General features: G+C 42.1%; 1 protein-coding gene across 1 annotated transcript in view; it reads left to right on the top strand.

Moving 5' to 3' along the window:
- Positions 1 to 18,568, top strand: part of RCOR1 (REST corepressor 1) — an 89,822-nt gene extending 71,254 nt beyond the window's left edge. Inside the window, exons 6-12 of the mRNA XM_055715943.1 lie at positions 178 to 296; positions 3,915 to 3,993; positions 8,704 to 8,898; positions 9,876 to 9,953; positions 10,677 to 10,734; positions 11,275 to 11,504; positions 14,151 to 18,568. Coding sequence (XP_055571918.1) covers positions 178 to 296; positions 3,915 to 3,993; positions 8,704 to 8,898; positions 9,876 to 9,953; positions 10,677 to 10,734; positions 11,275 to 11,504; positions 14,151 to 14,192 — 801 coding nt within the window. The 3' untranslated portion in view covers positions 14,193 to 18,568. The remainder of the gene's footprint in view (positions 1 to 177; positions 297 to 3,914; positions 3,994 to 8,703; positions 8,899 to 9,875; positions 9,954 to 10,676; positions 10,735 to 11,274; positions 11,505 to 14,150) is intronic.
- Positions 18,569 to 21,378: the final 2,810 nt, after the last annotated feature.

Below are 21,378 nucleotides of genomic sequence, written 5' to 3'. Positions count from 1 at the left end.
GAAACACTCCCCCATAGATCATTTTCGGAAAGGCTGCAGAACTGCCTTGCTTGAGCCTTTGAGACAATCCAATGTAGAGAGATCAGATGTTCCTTGACAAGAACAGACCGATTGTATGTGAACTCCTGGGGGTACTTTACATATAAACATATAAAAGGATACATGTTTAATTTACAGCTTCCTGACAAATCAATAGCCAGCCTGGTGAAATTTTACTACTCCTGGAAGAAGACAAGGACTAAAACTAGCGTGATGGACCGTCATGCTCGTAAACAAAAAAGGGAACGTGAGGAAAGGTAGGTTTGCAAGCAGAAAGGCTGTGTATTGACGCACACTGATTTCTTCAGACTACCTCAGAGATTCCTGTTAGCTTGTAAGAAACTAGATGTAGGATTTTCCCCAAAATGTTTCCTGGTGCCACACCTTCTTTCCCCACCCCTTTTCCCTGCTGTGCATGTTTTGCTTTGCTTAAAGCCAAAAGGAATCTGTTGGCAATTAAGTGTGCTCTCTTTTTCAACACTGTGCAATTCCAGATTGCCCTCTAGTGCAGTGGTTGCTGTCCCATTGCTCTAGAAGCTTTTTCTCTGATACTGCTTGAGGGTGGAGAAAATGAAGTTAAAACTGTTTACAAGCTGATTGGCACTGTTGTCAGCAGAGCCAGAGAAGCTGATAAGCAGGAGAGTGAAAGGAAGTCATGAAAGAGCTAGAAATCTGCCTTTATTTCCTCCATGTGATGCTGAGTAGAGCAAGAATGTGCACCTGATGGGGAGCAGGGTCTGGCGCAGCACCCCTCAGCCTGTGCGTATGCACACAGAGACCCTTCCCCTGCCTTTTACTTCAAAAACTATTACCAGCATAAGACCATGCTCTATTCCCTGAGAAAAATGAAGTTTAGGATGTGTTTGATTGACTGAGAAGAGGGTAGCACAGGGGAACTTAGGATGAATTCTGTGGCAGAGGCCATGGTATGCTGCGTGCATTAGGATTTGGGGGGGTGAGGGTGCCGGTATTTGGGAGATCACTAGCCACTGAGCTTCAACAGAAGAGTTTGACTCCTGCTTTTGTGCAGTTTTGTCTGCAAGTTCACCCTCCTGTTGTGTGTATTACTAGAAGTATCTGTACAGTTAGAACTGTCACTTGGTGACTGCCTAGTTCTCGGCCTGACAGAGCCTCAGAAATGTGGTGGCCTCAGGGTGTGTGTGCGTGGACGACACCCCCATTGCCCCTGAACAGCAGCAACTCCATCTGCTCGATGCAGGTGCCTTCTCAACCTGCTCTAAAATGTAGTTAATGTCTTTGCAGATAAAACTTGAGGTGTGCCTGGCTTTGGAAGACTCCTGTAGAATTTTGCCTAATTACATTAGAAGTTTTTTCTCCTCAAACGAGTTGCTGCTTCAGCACTTCCCAGGGAGCTGTTTGCTAGCTCCCGGACATAGGAGCAAGCCCTGTTTGGGAAGGGGGAAGAAATGTGTTTCTAGGGTTGAGGTGTACTACGCCAATGACTCCACCTCTCCCGTTTCTCCATTAGTTCAACAATACTTGCTTAACAGGCAGGGCCAGGGAAAATGTTACCAGCCAACTTGTCCAATATTTGGTTGGCTTTCTCTGACTTGAGTCTTTCTCCATTCTGTTTTTTTCCCTTCTCTGCAAAGGCTGTCTTGATTTTTCTTCTTCCCATTCTGCTTTTTTTTTCCCCCTCTTTTTTTTTTTTTTTTTTTTTTAAATTTTCCTACTAATTAGGGGGTGGGATGGGTGGGTGGGGGTTGGGTTGCCTCTAGTAAGGAGTATGTGTTTGTCTCATTATATGGTTTAGTGTCTTTTACCTCTCTATTTTTATTCTGGCTCATAAATGAAATTACTGCAATTTGGAAATACAACTCCGGTACCTGTGCCTGTTTGCTGGGAAAAGCAGCACCTCACACCATCTGGTGATTGGGAAAGAACTCTATGGGCTGCTATGTGCTGTAATTTTGTAACCTTTGAGGAAGGCAGCTGGATTGGAAATGTGTAATTTGGTTTACATCTGCAGCAAGCTAAGCGCCAGGCCATCAACTTGATGTTTGATTTCCCTTCTTCCCCTCTGTTGAGTAAAATAGTCAAACCCCTGCACACCTGGAGGATTTATCAGTGCAGCCATGTGGGGTGTGAAAACAAATCTGGGTGAGTTTGGGGTGTTTGGATTTTGAGGTTGTGCTGTGCCATTAGTTGTTGGGAAAACTTGAAAAACTTTCTTCAGTTAATAGTGATCGCTGTCTAAAACTGCAGAAGTGAGTGGGTGGGTTTTGATCTAGCTCATATCTAGGAACTCGCTAGAATAGAAGAGTAAACTATGAGCACAGCGGAGCCCACGGGGGTTTGGCCTTCGCAGAAAGGCTGAAATCTGAACCTAGGTGAGAACACGTGGGAGCTCTTTTGGAGATGGGGTTAAGAAAGAGGCAAGGCAGTCTGAGGTATCTCACTCGAGTACTGCTAGATCTTTTCTGTGGCTAGGCAGGGAAATTCCCTGATCCCTCAGATTGTCACCAAAATAGCTCCCCCTGCATTTGGGACCAGGTTTTCAGTAGCTGTTCTTAGTGTGAGGGGCTTTGTGTATGCAGCTCTGGGAGGGGGTGCTTGTGAGTTTATTCCCTGGAATCGTGATTACACAAACTAAATATCTTGTGAACCAGGCAGCTTGGGAGAGCAGGAATGCCTTGTACAAGTGACTGCTCTCACGGAGATGGATGCCAGCTTAAGCCACCCGGCAGTATGTTCCTCCTTAAGCTACGTTTGCACGGGGTGTCACTGCAGCGGGGAGACAGCCGTGAGCGAGTGCTGCTACCGCAGCCATGTGCACTGGCACCCGCGGTGCCTGCTGTCCCCCACGCCTGTGTGAATGCCCCCTGACTGGCACTAGCACCCCAGTGGTGTAGCACAGCTTCTGCTGGGGTTTCTCTGCACAGCCCTGCCTTGCACTGGTGCTGTGACATACCTGCATCAGGCAAAGTTTCTCATCCCAGGCTATAAAGTTTGACATGACAAAATAGGTTTATTTTTTTGATTAAAAAAAAAAAAATGAAAAGCCTTGATTAGGTCAGCTTATTTCTTCTGTTTCTGGGCATCATCCCAAATGGTGCAATTAACTTTAGTTGTGTACAGTACAAAAATTCTAAATGGTGAAAATATATTCGATTTAATGTCTGATTAAAATTCCAATGAAGCCAAACTGGCCAGGTGTGCCAAGGTCACTTTCAATATGGCCTCAATTTCATGCCTATTATTATTCTGTAACTGATAACCTCTTTTTCTTTTCCAGGGGAGAATGAAATGTGATGCTGTACTGAAAAAAAAAAAAAAAAGCCCAAACAAAAACCCAAACATTTTTTATGCTTGCTCTTGAGGGAGTTCATCCTGTGCATGTCTATTTCACTAAATGTTAAGGAGTTGTATGAAATCTGTGGTTTAGCTACTTGCTGTAATTCTAAGTGTTTGTTTCTGTCTTGGTTTGCCTAAAGTTAAAATGCGCAGTGCCTTGTTCTTTAAAAGGTAACTTGTGTAATCAATTATGTGTATCTTGCCTTCATCTGAGCAGACTTGTTTTGCCTAAGTATGCTACTGAGAAGCCTTCCTTTACAAGACATGGGCCCTACTAGCTATACACTTAAGAATTTCTTGAATTAAACAAAAAAACCAAACCCAAAACAACAACCAAACAAAACAAAAAAAAAACCCCACCAAACAAACAAACCAAAAAAACAAAAAAAAACCCAACACAAACAACAAACCCACTGCAAACCCCTGAAAAAATGTTCTGGAAATATAACTAAGGAAAGCTTGTTGGACTTGCTGTTGTATCCAGGCATTTCTTTTAGCATGCTATCTATAGAAAAAGAGCCTCACAAACTAATATAGTACTGTTTGCTTTTGTCTTGCAGTGAGGATGAAATGGAGGAAGCAAATGGAAATAACCCTATTGATATTGAAGTTGAACAAAACAAGGAGAGCAAAAAGGAGGTATAATTATTTTCTTACTCTTATAGAAATGACAGTGCTTACTTACTAGCTACTTCATGTAGAAGCTGACAGTATCTAAATTTTCTTTTTGTGCTTTGTATAGTTGTCATACAAGAAAAGAATTGTCTTCAAAATTATTCTTAGTTGAAGACAATTGTAGACAAATAAATTATGGATGGTGCTGGGAAAATGTTAAGATTTTACCATCCCATGGTAATGTACTATGTGAGTGTTTCTAGTCTCTTTGACTCTCTCTTTGGCTGTGTTAGCTTGAACCACCTTCAGTGATAGTTTAAATCAACCAAACTGTCTAGAGGTGGAGTCGAAGCATTTAGACCACTGAGATGGTTTGGTGGAGGGGAAATATGCCCCATAATCTGTTCTAGGTAGACTAGCAAGAGCATGTTTATCTACACCTTAGACTCTAAGGTAAATTCCTGATGTGCTGAAATCCTCAGCAACAGTCTGAGGATTTTGGTGGTACCAGGATTGTAACTACAGTGGTTGAACAGTAAAGGAGAAAGCTTTTGTGTGGCCGGTTTATTCTGTCTGGCAGAGGAGCCTTAATCCGTTATTATGCACGGAATATTTTGTCTACTTCAAATGTAGTAATTGCACCTCTCTTCAAATACTTCATTTTGAGTGGGCATAGAGTTCTGGATGAAAATAGCCACACAAATATAACAGACAGTTTTGAAAATCTGGTCTGTGATGCTTAACAGGAAACTGTACTTTTTTTCATATGTATAACCTGCTGGTTATCTGCTAATAAAAAATGCCTTGCCATTCAGCAGCAGTGTGGGTTGTACGTGCACGCTACAGGAAGATATTTACCCTAAGGCCTTCTCTCCTTGAAGTAGATCCGTAGCCTGATTTCTTGTAGCCTGATTTCTTGTAGCCTGATTTCTTGTAGCCTGATTTCTTGTAGCCTGATTTCTTGTAGCCTGATTTCTTGTAGCCTGATTTCTTGTAGCCTGATTTCTTGTAGCCTGATTTCTTGTAGCCTGATTTCTTGTAGCCTGATTTCTTGTAGCCTGATTTCTTGTAGCCTGATTTCTTGTAGCCTGATTTCTTGTAGCCTGATTTCTTGTAGCCTGATTTCTTGTAGCCTGATTTCTTGTAGCCTGATTTCTTGTAGCCTGATTTCTTGTAGCCTGATTTCTTGTAGCCTGATTTCTTGTAGCCTGATTTCTTGTAGCCTGATTTCTTGTAGCCTGATTTCTTGTAGCCTGATTTCTTGTAGCCTGATTTCTTGTAGCCTGATTTCTTGTAGCCTGATTTCTTGTAGCCTGATTTCTTGTAGCCTGATTTCTTGTAGCCTGATTTCTTGTAGCCTGATTTCTTGTAGCCTGATTTCTTGTAGCCTGATTTCTCTGCCACGCTGTCTCTCTCACTCAATTTTTTAATTTTTTCTTTAAAGGGTATATGTAGGAAGACAATACTAGAAATATTTAAAGACATGATTGCACACAGGCAGAAACTAAGTCTTAGAGCAGCTGTTTTGTCAGTCACTGTCAGTGAGATTAATTCCTCTGATAAATTACTTTGAAGGGAAATAACTGAAAGATAACAGCATTCTAGTTTGTTCTTTACCCATGCCAGGGTGCTTCCTAGACTTTCCAGAAAAGCCTGGCTGTTGCTTGCACCAAAGGAGCTGGCATCCCTGATGACTTCCTAGGAGCCAAGTGGATGTGAAGCCACTCATAGTCACCCTTACAAGAAGCTGAGTTTTCAAGCATTAGCAACACCCGAACTAGAAGGGTTCTCACTTGGCTAAGTTGCAGCTGCATACTGCAGCTCTCCAGTGTGTCTGATGGATAACTGCTACTGTCATCTCATTTCCCATTGTTTTAATAAATTTTCAAGTTTAGATTCCTCTATAAGCTCTTTGAAAGCTTGAGTCTATAAGAGAGTTCCCTTCAATCCCTTTTATTTCTTCCTTCCCTACCAGTGCTGGCTTGCTCTGCTGCAGAAGAGGGGAAGGTAGTTCTTCACCAACTTAGCTGCCTCTGTTGTAAGGCCAAACCAGGCCAGATGGCTGATAGCTATCACCAAGACATTTTTTTGTAGGAAGTCTTGTATGGGAGGGGGCTGTCTGCCCTCCTTGTCACACTAATATAGGCCATGGCACTATAATCTGAAAGACATCACCAGAACTCATGGTGCATGTGCAGTCTGGCTGTGTGTGCAACGGCGGGCAGCCTTGTGGGGGCTCTTCTGGGCTGGGATTGTACTGGTGGGTAAAACAAAGCTGACAACCTGCATAGCCTGTTCAGAGTTAATTTGGTTTGATTTTGCAGTGAACCACAGGGGCTGATTGAAAATGCTCGGGGAGAGAGCAGATATTCAGGAGGGGATTATGTTTTCTCCTGATTGTTCTATTTCTTTTAATGACATGGTCAGATGTGCAGGGGTGGTGATGCACCCAGGACTTTTACCGTAAAGAACCTCCCTGTCCCAGCCGCACAGAGATGGTTTTTCCAGCTCTGAGACGTGTCGGTTACTGTATGACTTGCCGAGTAATACTGGGATTTCTCAGAGTATCTGAAATATCTCATCTGTTTCCTCTTTTGGGGATCATTGGAGGGGGAATCTTCCCTTTTTTTTTTTTTTTTTTTTTACTACTTTCAGTGTTAGTGCAACTGGTCGGGTTTCCTCAGATAGTAACTCCATAATACTGAGATTGTGAAAAGAGCCGCTTTCTCTGCATCTTCCTTGTTCCTGGAAATGCCTTCCATTTCATCCTCTGCTTTTACATGGCTTGAGATAGCTTGGTTTTTTCTTCTTACACAGTGAAATCTGAGGAGGGAAACTTGTTTGTATTAAGGGCTTTGTAAGACTGAAGTGCGCTGGATAGCAGTAGCAATTTCTAAATAAACAGAGGAGCACTGCTAAATACCTGCATTTCAATTCTTTCTGCTTTTCATGAATTTATTTAATTCTTCAGAGAAATGTGTGTGGCCAGGAAAGCAAGAGTTTCCAAGACGGGGTGTTCAAATTTGTGCAAGCCTGCACGATGTCACCAGGGCATAGAGGTGTTTGGAGCTTGGAAAAAACGTTCTGCTGGAGCTCTGGCTTCTTGTCCACAACATGAAAGAGCTTCACATTCTTTGAACTGTGTAAAACAATCATTTGAAACTGCTTTCGTTTTTCCTTAACGTTGAGGCTTCTGGGATTGCAGGCATTGTGTGTTGGTCAGCCTACACCCTGAACCTGTCGTGAGGCATTATTGCATGATCCTGTGAAATTCTGCACGGAGATGAAATACGAATAAATCTGAAATATGTATCCATGTTGAATAATTTATGCAGCTCAGTTATCAATGTGCTCACTTCTGAAGCAGAGTGCAGAGCTTACCTCATTTGTTCATAGCTAAACCAGTCTGGTTTCACTACTCCCTTCTGCTAAAAGAAATAGGGTATCCATCCTGCAACAGCAATAGTTAATCTCTTGCTCCTGGGCCTTTCCTTAGGTGTCATCCCTCATGGAGTCCTTTGCACTAAAGAAGGAAAAAAAAAGGTTGAACAGGCAGTTGTCCACATTACCACTCCTGTGGCTCTGGCCAGAGCCCATACGCTGGGGTTCTCCAGCCTTCAGGAAACAGAGCCTCATGCTTACGTGGGGCTTTGTGCTCAGCCTTGTGTGGTTTAAATGCGAGCGTTCTAATGCTCACTAATTAGTAAATGCTGCAAACTCTGTAGAAGCTACATGTAACTGCAAATTAGGAGGGAAACAATAGCACCAAGCAAAGCCAATGTGTTTAAAGCTGGAAGTGATCAAGTAGAGGATTTCATATGTGTGGCCTCCCCTTGCTTTTTCTCTCTCTGCCACCCTTCTTCTATTCTGTGCTCTTGGCCAGGCTCCAGCCACTGGGTAATAAATCTTGGGTATGAGCTGCTTGTTGAAAATACCTGCTGGAAGAAATGGTTTTGGTATTAGAGAATCAGATGTGCTCTTGAAGGGTCTGTAGTATAGCGTCCTAGGTAATCTCCCTGTTAGAGGTGTGCACCTAATTCTTTGCTGTAGACAGAAGGCATAAAAATAATCGGTGCTGTGTGAAATACTCCCTTTCCCAAAAGAGCCTTAAATTTTAGTTGTGGGCAAAACTGCATCAGTTTAGTGGAACAGTTGATGTATCAGTGCTATGCAAGAAAAATCGGCTTCCAAGAAACTGCGTAATGATCTAAGAATTACTTCATAGTCACCTTGCTCCTTTATTCTTAGACTTTAAATAGATTTGGTTTATTCTTTCTTCTGTCTGACACATAGGAAAACAAGTCCCTCTGAACTCTTCTAGTTGCATTCTTCCCCTGTCTCCAAACTACTTTGTTTCTTTCTGGTGTTCAGTTAAAGCTGTGTTCAGGCCTGGTGAAGAAAGCAAGAAGAGATGTTTTGGTGTGTTTGAAAATAACCAGAATGTTTACCTACTGTAAAATTGGGTCTTTGTCTTGCAAAATGAAAATGGGCAGAGAAGACAACCAGTATCTCTGTAAACGTTGAAAGCTGCCTAGAAGAAAGGAGAGCTTTTTATAAGACAGCATTTGTATGATATGCAACTTTGAGCAAAAAAAATGTCTCCCTGTCTTTAAGCTATCTTTTTGATTCTCCAAGTTTTGATGATGGCTAAAAGTCATAGAATCACAGAATAGCTTGAGTTGGAAGGAACCTTTAGAGATCATCTGGTTTTGTAAAATGACTGCTGTTTGCCAGGTGCCGCCCACTGAAACCCTTCCTCAGGTGAAGAAGGAGAAGCACAGTACACAGGCCAAGAACAGAGCCAAGAGGAAACCTCCCAAAGGGATGTTCCTTTCCCAAGAAGACGTGGAGGCAGTTTCTGCCAACGCAACAGCTGCTACCACTGTACTCAGACAACTGGACATGGAATTAGTCTCAATCAAACGACAGGTATGAATGGATTAGTTCAAGAATAACTGCTATTTTTGGTGGTAGTGCTTGTCACGGTCTGCAAAGTTTGCAGGAATTAGTAGCTTGACAGTGATGATGCATGTCATTATGTGGCTTAATTGGCAAGCTGTTAGCCTTGTGCTGTAAACTAGTGCAGCCCTGTGTTTTATGTCTCTTAATTCTGTGGGCAAGCCTACCTTAGATATAAAGTGAAATAGGGAAAAGTCCATAGCGCTGGCCTAAAGGATCATTTGTTGGTACTTTTTCCTGCAGTTCCTTATGTTTTAACTGTGAACTTCCCTCGGACCCTGGTTTCAGCAGTATCTGATTTCCATCTGCAGCAGTTTCCTTTGCCTTTTCATATGGTACTTTTGGAACAGGCAGATTTATCTCTTTTATTCTTAGACATGCATCATCCAGACTTTCCTATGTACCTGTTGCTTCCCTGATGGATCTGCCTTTTAAGCAAATGTTTTTTAACTATCTGTTAGTAAAGACAGGTTTACTATGTGAGTCTGTTTCCTAGATCTGAACATTTTCACTGTTTTTAAAGCAGAGATCTGGCTCAAGCTTTTTATTAAACTTAATAGAATTGGTATTTTGGCCTGAAGCCTTTTTCTTGGCACTCTGGGAGAAGCAGAGCTCTCTAGCAGTCTTTGATTCATTACTTGCTATGAACGGGGCCTTTCTTCTTATGCTGGGCTTTATACAGTCCTGGAAGTTGAGGCAGTTCTTGCTCAAAAAAACTTGACACAGGATGGAATAAATTAAATGGGATCTCCTGATATGCCAGCTGCTCCTGCATTCCTTCATTCCAATATAACAAACTTTCTTTTTGGAAAAGGGAGGTTGTGAGAAAAACTGGAATGCTGAGCTTGTGAGGTTCCTGCTGGGGCTGCTGGAAAGAATACTTGTCCAAAGATGATTTTTTAAAATTTTTTTTAATCCTTGTTAAAGGAACGAAACTTTCTTTTCAGATTCAGAATATCAAACAGACAAACAGCGCACTCAAAGAAAAACTTGAAGGTGGTATAGAACAATACAGACTTCCAGAGGTAGGATCATTTTCTGACCTTTGTTTATTGTGGAGATAAATGCTAATCAGTGTTTACATACCAGGGCTATTTGTGTTGCCAGTATACTAGGACCAATGTCCTGTTAGTTGTCAGTGTGAATCAAGAGTGTTACCATTTTCACTGTTGTTGTGTAAGGGAAATGGGAGATGAGAAGAAAGTAAGGGTAGTGTTTAACGTGTGAAAGTGGTTTTTAAGAGAAGTACGGGTATCTCGGATATACTGTGTTTTGTCAGTGTTGTATCCATATGGCCTTGTGAGAGCGGGAGCTGCTTTGCTCTGAATGCCGAGAAATGTAGGAGAGGATGTTTATGGTCCATCTTTCTCTTGGCACTTGGTGCTTCTGCTGTTTTCTTTCCAGCTCTGGTACCTCATGCTGGAAATAATTTGACCAAGATTACAAAGGGTGTCCCTAATAAAAATAAATCGGTGCTGTGGAAGAGCGTGGCTCTTGGCTATCTGCTCAGCCTGTTCCCTATCTTTGTGTGTTACCCTGGCTTAAAGGCACAGTGTATGTCACAGGCGACTGAATGGATGCCATATGCAATTCTTTATTGAAAACATTGTTGCTACCAAAAGGAATGATATAGTTTGACAGTTAATTCCTTGTTATGTTTTTTGAGGCTTTTATGCGCTCAGATACAAGTGAAAATTGTTGCTTATGTAAAGGAAGTTACCTGATTTTTTTTTTTTTTGGATGTCTAGGTCGTTCAGAAATTTAATGCACGTTGGACCACAGATGAGCAGCTTCTTGCTGTGCAAGGTATGGCACTACAAGTTCATTTGTGCTTCAGTTGGTGATAGTGAAAACTGCTGCATTTCAGTGGTGTGTTTACTTTCACTGGCTGATGAGGGATTTTGACGTTGCTGTGTACTGAGGCCCAAAGAACGGAATTGAACAAGGAAACAATATCCCCCCTTCCCCTCCCTGGACAGTATAAATTGCACCATATGAATGTTTTCAAGTAATCTGCGTGTCCAGGCTTTCAGAAAGTGAAACTCTACTGGTGTTAGTGCTGTGCTCTCTGTCTGTGTAACTTCTCAAGTTCTACAGGCAGATTTACACAGGTCTTGTAGGTTTGGCTCTGCCCATCTTTACTACACCTCTGTCATCTTCTCGTCTCCTGGGCTAGTCTTAACTGTGTCTCTTGCCCAGCTTAGACTCTTTTCCTGGATTAAAGTGAGAAAGGCTTGCAACCTTGACAGAAGTTCAGCTTCACATCCTAATGCTGTGACTTGAGCCTGATTTGCGGTCTCTGTGGAAATAACACATTGCTTTTGTTTTTCTTTTTGTTGCTTTTAGCAATCAGGAAATACGGCCGAGACTTTCAGGCAATCTCTGACGTGATTGGAAACAAATCTGTGGTGCAAGTGAAAAACTTTTTTGTAAATTATAGACGTCGTTTCAACATAGATGAAGTTCTACAGGAGTGGGAGGCAGAGCACGGCAAAGAGGAGACAAATGGAACCAATAGCCAGAAGCCTGTAAAATCCCCTGATAATTCCACTAAAATGTCTGAAGAGGAAGATGAGGTAAATCCAATTTAAAAGTCACATAAAATTCCCAATCTGAGCTCAGTTCAGATAGATGTGTGTATGTGTCTATATATATATATACTCTGCAAAAGCCATTTTTGACAATCTTCAATCTGAGCGTATTTCACTTCCTCTGGATATACAGATTCCAGTACTGATTTTGGGAATTGGCAATTCCAGACATATATTAAAGTGGAAAGAGAACAGTTAATTTGCAGCCTTCTGACAGTATCTGTATCTCATCAGCACATGGACATTTTAATGCCTCTTGCTGCCGAAACTGTATACATCTTTATCTCACTTGGACGTTTTCCCTGCACTCAATTCTCCAAGCTGTTCTAGGTTTGGCTTTGTGGGACCCGTACAGTCTTCTGAGGCAAAGCTTGCTTTTTCATTTTTGATGATGGAGTGGTTTCACTTGGGGGAAGGGAAGAAAGCTGTAAACAAGGCGAGTGTGTGAAACTGTTCACTCTGGAATTACCTAGAGGCAAAGTTTCCTTGATTTTACAGCAGTTTCTGTGAAGACAGAAATTCTAGAAACAGCTTCTCCTTGATGGAGCTTCACGGAGTTAACACTTCTCCAAAGACAATGTGTGTTTAAAGTTAACTAAGAGACTGCAGAGTGTTTAAATATGAAAATTAGTTACAAAAATGTAATATTAACAGTCTTGCAAAAGAAAACCCCGCTAGAGGCTTGCGTGTTAAAAATGCCTGATCTAGGACTCCCTTTGGCCTAATTCTATAAGACAGCTTGGCACAAAAGCTGTATCTTCTAAATGCAAGCAGTCGACAGCGTAAGGCGAAGCTTGGTTTCACATGGACTCAAGACCTCTCAGCGTACTGTATACTTTTGTTGCCATGATTATGGTTGGCTCACTTGTACATTGCCATTCAGACGTTCAGAGAGCAGAACTTTGTTGCTTCATAAATCCTAATAATGTATTATTCAGAGATGTTTATATTTGGGGAGTAGGTCCAAAGGCATGTCAGATGAACAAAACCAAACTCAAAAACTTGTCTTCTCAGAAGGGTGTGAGTGAAATTGTCTCATTCTTCCAGAATTGAGAGGTGGAGCAAAGCAGCAATGCTACTAGTATGTAACCACCCATTTGAAAGACAGGTAGCTTGTATCGCTGCCTTTTCATGTGACCAGTAGATTTGTAGCTGTTGGCAGTGCAGAGTTTTTCTTCTCTGAGCCCTCTGAGATTCTTCCTGGCTTCAAACACACCCTTGCTCCTGAAAGTTGCAGTCAAAAAAGGGGAGTCTTACTTGAGAGAGAAAATGGTTGCAGCAGGAACTGGGGGTGTGCTGATGTTGCCAGGTGTGTGGATACTGGAGCAATGAGGGTCCCAGGCAAGTTAACAGAGGAGGGAGAGTGAAGGCATGACAGCAAAGTCTGGTAAAATGACTGGTGGAGCAGCAGGTGTGATCCCCAAACTAGTGATTGAAAATGCCCAGGCTGGCATCAAGCAAGTGCTGAATGGTGGAAAGGAGACCAAAACAATAAGCTGGTGGCAATAGTTGCAAAGCCTAGAGTAAAGGCAGCTATTGCGGGTGTCAGGCGATTTACTGTGCCCTGCAATACAGTAAGGGATTAAGGCAGAGCCCTCCTGCAGTAGGCTGACACAGGCAGGAGCCAGACAGGGTGGCAGCGAGCTGCCAGCTGTGTCATATCATGTCAGCTTTACACTAGTACCGTGTGGCTTGTGGTTCTTGATGAAGCCTGTTCTGGACAGTTGGAACTGAGTCATGGCTGGGAGGAGGAAGGTGCTGGCAGCATGGAGGCAATTTTAACTACCAAGCCTGCAGCTTTTTGTAAAAATGCACAAGGAAGGGACACAAGGGTGTCACACAGTGGACTTCTGATGGCTAACATGCTCTCTGAGCACATCAGACATTGCCTCTTAGGCTGGCTAGATATATGTGGTGCTCCTGCCTTCAGAAGTAATGTAAGCCAGTGCTGACTGGGTGCCTGTATGAGCAGTTCTGGGGCCAAAGTGAAATGTCGTTGGGATTATCGCATAAGTGATCTAGGTGGGCTAGGAGGTCCCTCCTGGTCCCTGCTGAGCTGCATAGTACTGGACAGCTGGTGCCTGCTCTTGAGAGCACTTGCACGGGTAGCCAGTCGAGTCAGGTGGACTCAGTCAGCAGAAGTCAGGAGAAAACTGCTGGCCTAACACTGAATTCCCTCAGGTGCTTTCTCCCCTGGCGTGCCTTGTCTGCCTGGCCGCCAGCCTAGTAAAAGCTTCATCAGCCCTCTGGCTGCGCTGGGCTTTCCCCTTCAGTGTGTTTTCGTAGCAAGTGGCCACAATTCCCTTTTTGTTGTTATTGTTTTTGGGGGGTTTTTTGGTTTGTTTTGGTGTGTGTGTTTGGTTTTTTTTTTAAGGAGCGAGGTGATACTGCTGATTATAAAGCAGCCTCAGCTCCGATCTTAATTCTTGTGTGTTTACACTCCTGACAAATCCCAGTGTGGCTCAGAATCGGGGGAGCTGCTGCGATTCCTCCCGTGTGCCAGAGTTGTCTGTTTTGTCACTTTCAGTACCATGGATCTAGGGTGAAGTTTGGAGATGCAAGAAAGCCTCTATGTATATTTATTTTCAAACTAAACGTCTCCTTTTTCTCCCCCTTCCCCCTTCCCTCCAGGCTACTTCTGTTCTTGATGTCAGATATGCATCTGCTTCGTGAGAAGGTGCTGTAGCCTAGAACAATTTGTGTTGACTACTGTGTTATCCAGGATATCAGGTATTAGCAAACCTCAGACAGCCATCTGCATCATATCTGTGGACAAGCAGCTATTACCAAATAAAAAGGCAAACGCTTCCAGTCCTGTGCTACATCTGCCTTAATCTCCCCTCATTCCTCCATACTGCCTCCACTTTCTTTCAAAAGCACCCAGGTAGCTCAGCTCTCCATTTCATCAACGTCCTGCTTAAGCACGGGGATTTCTAGAACCAGTAACATCTGTCTGTAAATTTTGACCAACCTGCAAAAGAAGGAGCTCCTTAGCAGCCCCACAGTAACTCTACACGTTAGGAGTTCTTATAATACTTGGTCCGTAGGGTATAAGTACGTATTGCTGCATGGCCTTGTGGTCTCCGCTTCCTGTGTGTTCTTACGATGACACTATTATTAGTGAGCTTTCTATAAAGGAGAGGTCTGTGCACATGCCAGTGGTGTCGGGTTTGTTCTGAAATGACAGGACATGTTAACAAGCAATCTTGAGTAATGCAAAGCGATAGGAAATGTCATTTCTAAGGTTTGGTCAGTCCAAGGTTGTAGACGTAACTCACTTCTGGTTTGTGCAATTCTTTCCACTATACTTGTGTGTTCTTGCTTCATAGAAAGCTCCCTAATTGAGCGTTTTATTCCTGTATATTTTAATGGCTTTTATTTAGTGCAAAAGGGAATAAGTAACCTGAAACTGTTTGATACGCTATTTAACCCCTGGCATTCAGCATTTGCATTGTAACTTGTTAAACGAGCGCTACACAACTTTCTTTTTCCTGATCCTCTGCGGGATTAAGTCAAAACAACTTTCTCTGGTGCCTCTCCTTTCGGAATATGTGCCTTTTTACATTTGGCTACCATAGGTCACTTTCTGTCCCAGTGTCTCATTCCTCTTCAGAGCGCTGTTTGCCAAAGATATCAAACTACTTGTCCCACTGGAAGTCTGGACGAGGGTTGGACACAAAATTCAACCTTCAGGTAGTTTTTGGTCTCTCAGAAGTTTAGTGAAGAACTGGGTTAATTTCATTGGCCATTTTAACCCTTCTGAAGCACACATCGCTTTCATGTTCTGAACCAAAATATGCAATTTAAAATCTAAGAGGTGCTTTTCCAAATACTTGGTGCATGCAGCTTTCAAATCCCCAGCCCTCTGCTCGGATGACCTGTGCTGTGGCCTATCTAGCTGGCTTGAACCGGAGCTGTTCTTGAAAGTCCTGTATGAGGACTTTTTGCACCTTGAACAAGGTAGCTGCTGACTGCCGAGCAGACAGTGTTCAGAGAAGCTAGAAGCAGCAGTATTACTTCTTGTCCGGTGGAAAGCTGCAAAATAACACTAGTCACAAAGCATTTAAACATGGTTAATTTAATGATGTTGGAAGAACCACCAGGTGTCTTTGCAGGTGGAGAAAAAGGACCTTCTTTCCCTCTCTTCCTCTACAGAGGGTTCAAGCCAAGATGGCACACAGCGATGTAAGGCACCAGCCTCTCTTAACACAACCTGAAATGAGCTAGTCCGTGTCCCGGCCTGCAGCTGAGGTGCTGCAGCTCGAGTCTAGCCCTGAACTTGGTGCTGGTGTTTGGGCTGCTGGGTTGTGCCATGCTGTGTGCTGTGATGGCTCTGTTCTCTGTACCTAGGTGGGGTAGGCTAATGCCAGCTGGCTAACGGAGACAGCTGTGACACAGCTCAAGGAAAGGCAGGGGAGGCAGTAGCATCACGGACTGCCAAGGTGGTCTCCTCCTTGGGCCTTGTGTGAGGAAAGTAAATCATCACTGTAAATTGAGCAACAGCACACAGGTGAAGGAGCAGATGGGAATTTCTTAGGGCAAACCGGATGGGGTGTGGAGCCCCAAAAGGGGCTGTTCCAGCCACTTTGCAGCTGTTCCTGAGCAGCTGCATTTTGGTAGCTCCAGAGAGATCCTGTGAGGTGATGGAAGAGAGCTCTTCCCTATCTCTCTGTGTTGGAAACTTGTCGTCCCACGTTTGTGGCAGCATCTCTACAGCTGTTTATCTGCACTGGCAGCTCTGGTGGTGGCCCTTCAGATGTTCCTTCAGTCCTGTGCCAGTTGGAGTTAGTCTCTTGTGGGAAAGGACACTAGCTGTTAGCCAGTGTGAATTAGGATTAAAGACCGGGCAAATAGCACTGTGAATTCAGCTTACAGTTCTGGTGTAAAGCAATGCCGCGCATTAGGAATATTCCAGTATTAAACCTCCTGCTGGTACCAATGCATGGGGACAGGTCCTCGCCAGTGTGGGAGGGGGGTGTGAGCTTGCATCCCACTTGGTGAAACTCATCAGGAGAGGCTTCTGCTGGTGAGTTAAGTTACCTGTGAGGACTTTTCATTGGTTTTTGCCCTCAAATCTGTCCATTTTATGATCAGAAAAGTTGTGTTTTGGCTTCATCCCCAAGGGGTAGGGGAAACATGTATGATTCATGATATTAGGAAGAAAAAAGTTGTTTAATTACTTTTCAGTTGACTGCTATCTTATTGTAGTTGATACGTACAATATAATAGCACTGTATTTTAAATGTTTAGTTTTCTACATTCTTTTTAACTATGGTTTTAAATGCGATAAAATCATTTTAGCTTTTGAAAGTTTAAATGGTTTGGTCTTGATTAGGTGAAGACCCTCTCTTTTTCAAATGGGTCAAGCATTAGGTACATCAACTGGTTGCATTCTGATTGGAAGGGTCCACAAAGATAACTGCGTAAGATAGAATATTCACTTAAATTTTGTTTCTTAAACTATCAATGTGAATGTCATAATTATATATATTTTGTGGAAAATGGGAAATTATTTCTCCTAAGTATAAGTTATTGTGCAAAATATGGTATCATTAAAGAAAATGATAGTTTAAGTTTTAGTTTTAGAAATCTTAAAGATATAAAAGTGTATTGCATATGCATAAACAAATTTCATTTCTTCTATTTAATTTTTATGTAGTTGTGTAAAGTGCTAGATAACTTTTTTTCGCTTATCCATTAAAACAACCTTGTTACTTGAATATTTGTGTTTAACTGGTTTGAAACAGTGATCAATTTTTGTAATATAATCTTAACCAAGGGAAAAAAATACATGCCTCAGTTGTGCTTAACAGTATAGCAACAATGTACAATCAGATGCTTAAGACCATAGTAGCCATAACTGGTAGTGCAACCACAATGGTTGTGTCTTGATATATTTAATACCAATGGGGATAATGAATTCTTAATATATTTTTACAAGTTTGCAACCAGGAAGACCCCATTAAGTATCCACAAGAACACTTTTTTAATAGTTAATGTAAGAGTGAAACTCTTATTCTCTTCAAGCAATGTCCTGACAAACATTTTTTTCCTGTACAAATACATCCGAAACATTGTCTAATAAAATATGCTCATTGTCACTTTAAATTTCGGGTTTTATTCTCTAAATCACTAATATGCTGTTGGTATTCTTGCACACCAAATATGAGCCAAACTGTGCATTACACTAACTTGATCACTGGATTTGTGAACATAAATCTCCAAGTCAATGAAGCGAAAAACATCATAGGTTTTTCTGATATTGCGTTTTTTTTCAAATCTGTATAAAATTATACATAATCCATTCAGCGATGAGTGGTCTGATATCTACTCTTTACAACAAAAAAATAAATAAAAAAATTATTAGCTCCAGCTTGTCTTCAGCAAGTCAAAATCTAGTGATCTTGTGCAATGCCCCTGAAGCAAATACTTTCTGCCACTCCCTGGATTAATGCAGCTTTTCCTGTTGATAGTAAAGCACAATTGCAGTGAAAGTTACAGTTCAGAAGATGGAAGGTCAGTATAGTCTATGCATGTTGTATAATAATGAGTGTTTACATTCATATTCTCCTAAAATAAAATTTATACTGGAGTGTATAGTATTCCATTATGTAGATTTTATCAATTTTGTTAACTGCTTATAGATTGCTTAAAAGAAGTTTTTTCAAGATTTTAAAAGATGTATAAGGTTAAGTTTGCAAATATAATGGAAATGCTGTATAGCTTTTGAAGTGATAAAATACTCATTGGGATTTTAAAGAAAGTATGTTATAATAATGCTGTTGTAAGTAATATTTTAAATGTCTTTTTTGCCTGTTTTCTATTATTCAGCACACTTACTGTGATGAATGTTCATAGCATTATAAAATTGCTTAGCCACTGAAAAGTAACATTTGGTTTTGAATTATTTTACTGTATGAGGAACTGTAGTGGGGTAAATTCCTTTGTGAAATTCTACATAATTCATTTTTCTATGATTTCCAATGTTTGCTGACATCAAATAAATTTTTTTCAAGCCATTGATGTAATAAAATACGTAGTAAAATGTGGTTCTGATATGCAATTGATCCCATGCCTTTCAGGTTTTGGTCAGGGGAACCAGCAGGGGTTGCCTGGTGCAGTTGATGCTGGTGGCCCTGGAGAAGACTGCAGCTCCTTTTTTTGGTGGTGCAGCATATTATTCCCTGCCCTGGCCATGCAGCTGCACCCTTTGCAGTTCTGCTGGCAGCTTTCCTGTTTGGGGAAGCGGTGGGACTGGGGTGCTGGCTGGTCTGGAGGGGGTAGAGCCAGACTGCAGCTGGTAGGGTGTGGATGGCGACTAGCTGACAGTGTCATTGCTGTTGCAATGAGGACTTTAAGAATAAATTGCTCTCTGCTGCATGCAAAGAGCTAGCACTTGGCCGTACAAGTTAACAAGGTCATGATCTTTGTCCTGAAACGGAAGAATTGCATTTAAAATATGTAGGAAAAGGCAACTCTTACACTTGAAGCTTAGCAGTGTGTAGATGTTTCTTTCGTAGGCGCTCAAACTGGCAGAAAATTTTGCTGGGGTTGAACCTTGGGATTTTCAGGAAGGTAATGTTTTCTGTCTTCACGTGCTGGGTGCAGCTAAGCACTAGATGCGGAAGCACAGGCAAAACGTTATAGGGTAGAAGAGGGGAAACTGCTTTGTGTTACCTTGTTACACTCAGCAGGCAGGGCACCAGCAGTGCTTTGTGACTCTGTGTTTAGCATGGGACAAATGACAAGGAGTTTTCTGCTTCGCTTGCTTGTGTTCAATGCAGCAGAAGTAATACAGCAAGGCACTGTGGTGCTTTCCAGTGCCGTAGTGTATGGAGGGCAGGAATTCCTCATGCCTTTCTGCACTGTGAAGCAAGGTGGGTCGGAGGGAGATGGCCTTAGAGTTTTGGAAGCATGGACAACATTTTTAAGCGTTGAAGGTGTTTCCTTACTGGAAAGCATCTTTGTAATTTTCCTAGTGGTAGAGAATACAGTACCAGTATTGTAAGGTAGTGATCCACTTTTAGTGGAGTAGTTCGACTTGAAGATTTTTTAGCCCTTAAGCTTCAATACAAAGCAGCCCTTCCAGCCCATGTGCCTCCCCAACCCCAAAGCAGAACAAAGAGAAACAAAAGAAAAAGAAGGAACTTCCCTCCTTTCAATCGGAGAGACTAAGCAGGTGAGGAAACTGGGACTTCCTCTGCCTGAACACCTGTGGGAATCGTCTGAGGAATCCAGAAGCAAAGGTATAGTAGTGGTAATGCTACTGTTTTTTTAAAAACACAGGTGCTACGTTTCTACTTGGCAATGGTATGTATTTGTAAATGGGAATGCAGTGTAGAATTAATGCTGAATGGAGTTAAAATGGAGTTAAAATATTTAGTATTCGTGATAGCCTGTTTCCTACATAAATTGGTATCTGATAACTTCTAGTGTTGAATTCTTAAGGCGTCAGCACTCCAGCGACTACTGTGGTGTAGACTTTAAGCTCTGGACCTTAACTAAGGGTGGGATTATGTGTATATGGGAAAACCTTCGTTTCCAGATCACATGCATTTGTCTTCCAGGCCTTTCCCATCTCTGCAAGCTGTGGAATGTGAACAATATGGCAGCACTGAGCACTTCTCCCTTGGGATAGGAGCTGCTTTGCAGGATACGATATGAGCTGGAGTTCAGGCTGAAAGCCAGTGTTGGTGCTGTTTGTGTGCAGAGATTTTAATCTAATCTCCAAATATCAGCTTTAGGAAATAACCATGTAAGTGTGGATTTTATTTCATAAGCCAACTTCCAGCCTGGAAGATACAGTGTGAAGTTTTGAGAGAGAACTGAGTATCAAACCTATTATCTCATTCCCCTCTAAAGTCTGTTCTGGCTTATCCAATCAAATCGCCTTTGAACTAATAAAAGCAAATTTAAATTCTGGTCTTGTTTTTAGTACAAAATAAAATGTGCATGTATGTACGTAAAAATAAACAAAAAAACCCCGAAGAAACAAACCAAAGAATGCCGTCCACAGCTCGGCAGAGGGCCTGCAGAAAGATTGTTTGCTTTTGCTGCAGAAGGGCTAGGGGGAGAATTACTGTAAAATATTAAGGGAACTGGTTTCTGAAGTCATCAAGCAGGGAAATCTCAAGGACAGTAGCATACGGGAGGTCTGAACTTTTATTGAAGATGGAAAAATCACCTGGAAGTTTCCCCTACTGAAAGGGGAGACGTTTGTGTGGAAGAAGGCTGCAGGCATAGCCTGCTAAGGGCAGGGACTTCTAAGATGGGGAAAAACATTGATCGGCCAAGGAGTTTACACTGGGGAGATCTGGAATGCAGAGTAAGAGAAGAACTGACACGTGTTGACTTCTGTGTGTTTCCAGCCAGAGAGAATGGTGAGGCAGAGGTTGGGATGTTTGATGTTTGTTCTGATTCTGGATGGACACTTAGTTTTCACTAAGATAGTATGGAATAAGAGACAGTGTGTGGGGGTGATGGAAATAAAACGTGCACGTGTGAACTGGGAGGAGCTTTTTCCCATCTGCACACTTTGGGGAAGCAGATGTAATTTGTCTGACACCTAGCATATGGAACTGTATGGCTTAGCAAGACCTGAAAAAGCTTTTAAAATGGAAGACAATGCTATGACTGACAACACTGAACTGATTTCTAAAAGAAAAAGATGAATAGGAGCTCTAGGCAGTTGCAGACTTGTTGATACTGCCTTGTGTATTCAAGGTGTAGAGTAAGTTGTGAAGGAAAGGGGAATTAGGTGAATTAATAAAATAGAAGAATGTGTGCAGGGTTTGCTAGAGAAAGACTTGTGCCTGACTAGTCAGTCACAAGGTACAGGATTCATCAGTGCATACGCATA

The sequence above is a fragment of the Falco cherrug genome, chromosome 7, assembly GCF_023634085.1.
Source record: "Falco cherrug isolate bFalChe1 chromosome 7, bFalChe1.pri, whole genome shotgun sequence".
Lineage (NCBI taxonomy): Eukaryota > Metazoa > Chordata > Aves > Falconiformes > Falconidae > Falco > Falco cherrug.
This window is presented reverse-complemented; position numbering and strand designations above follow the sequence as displayed.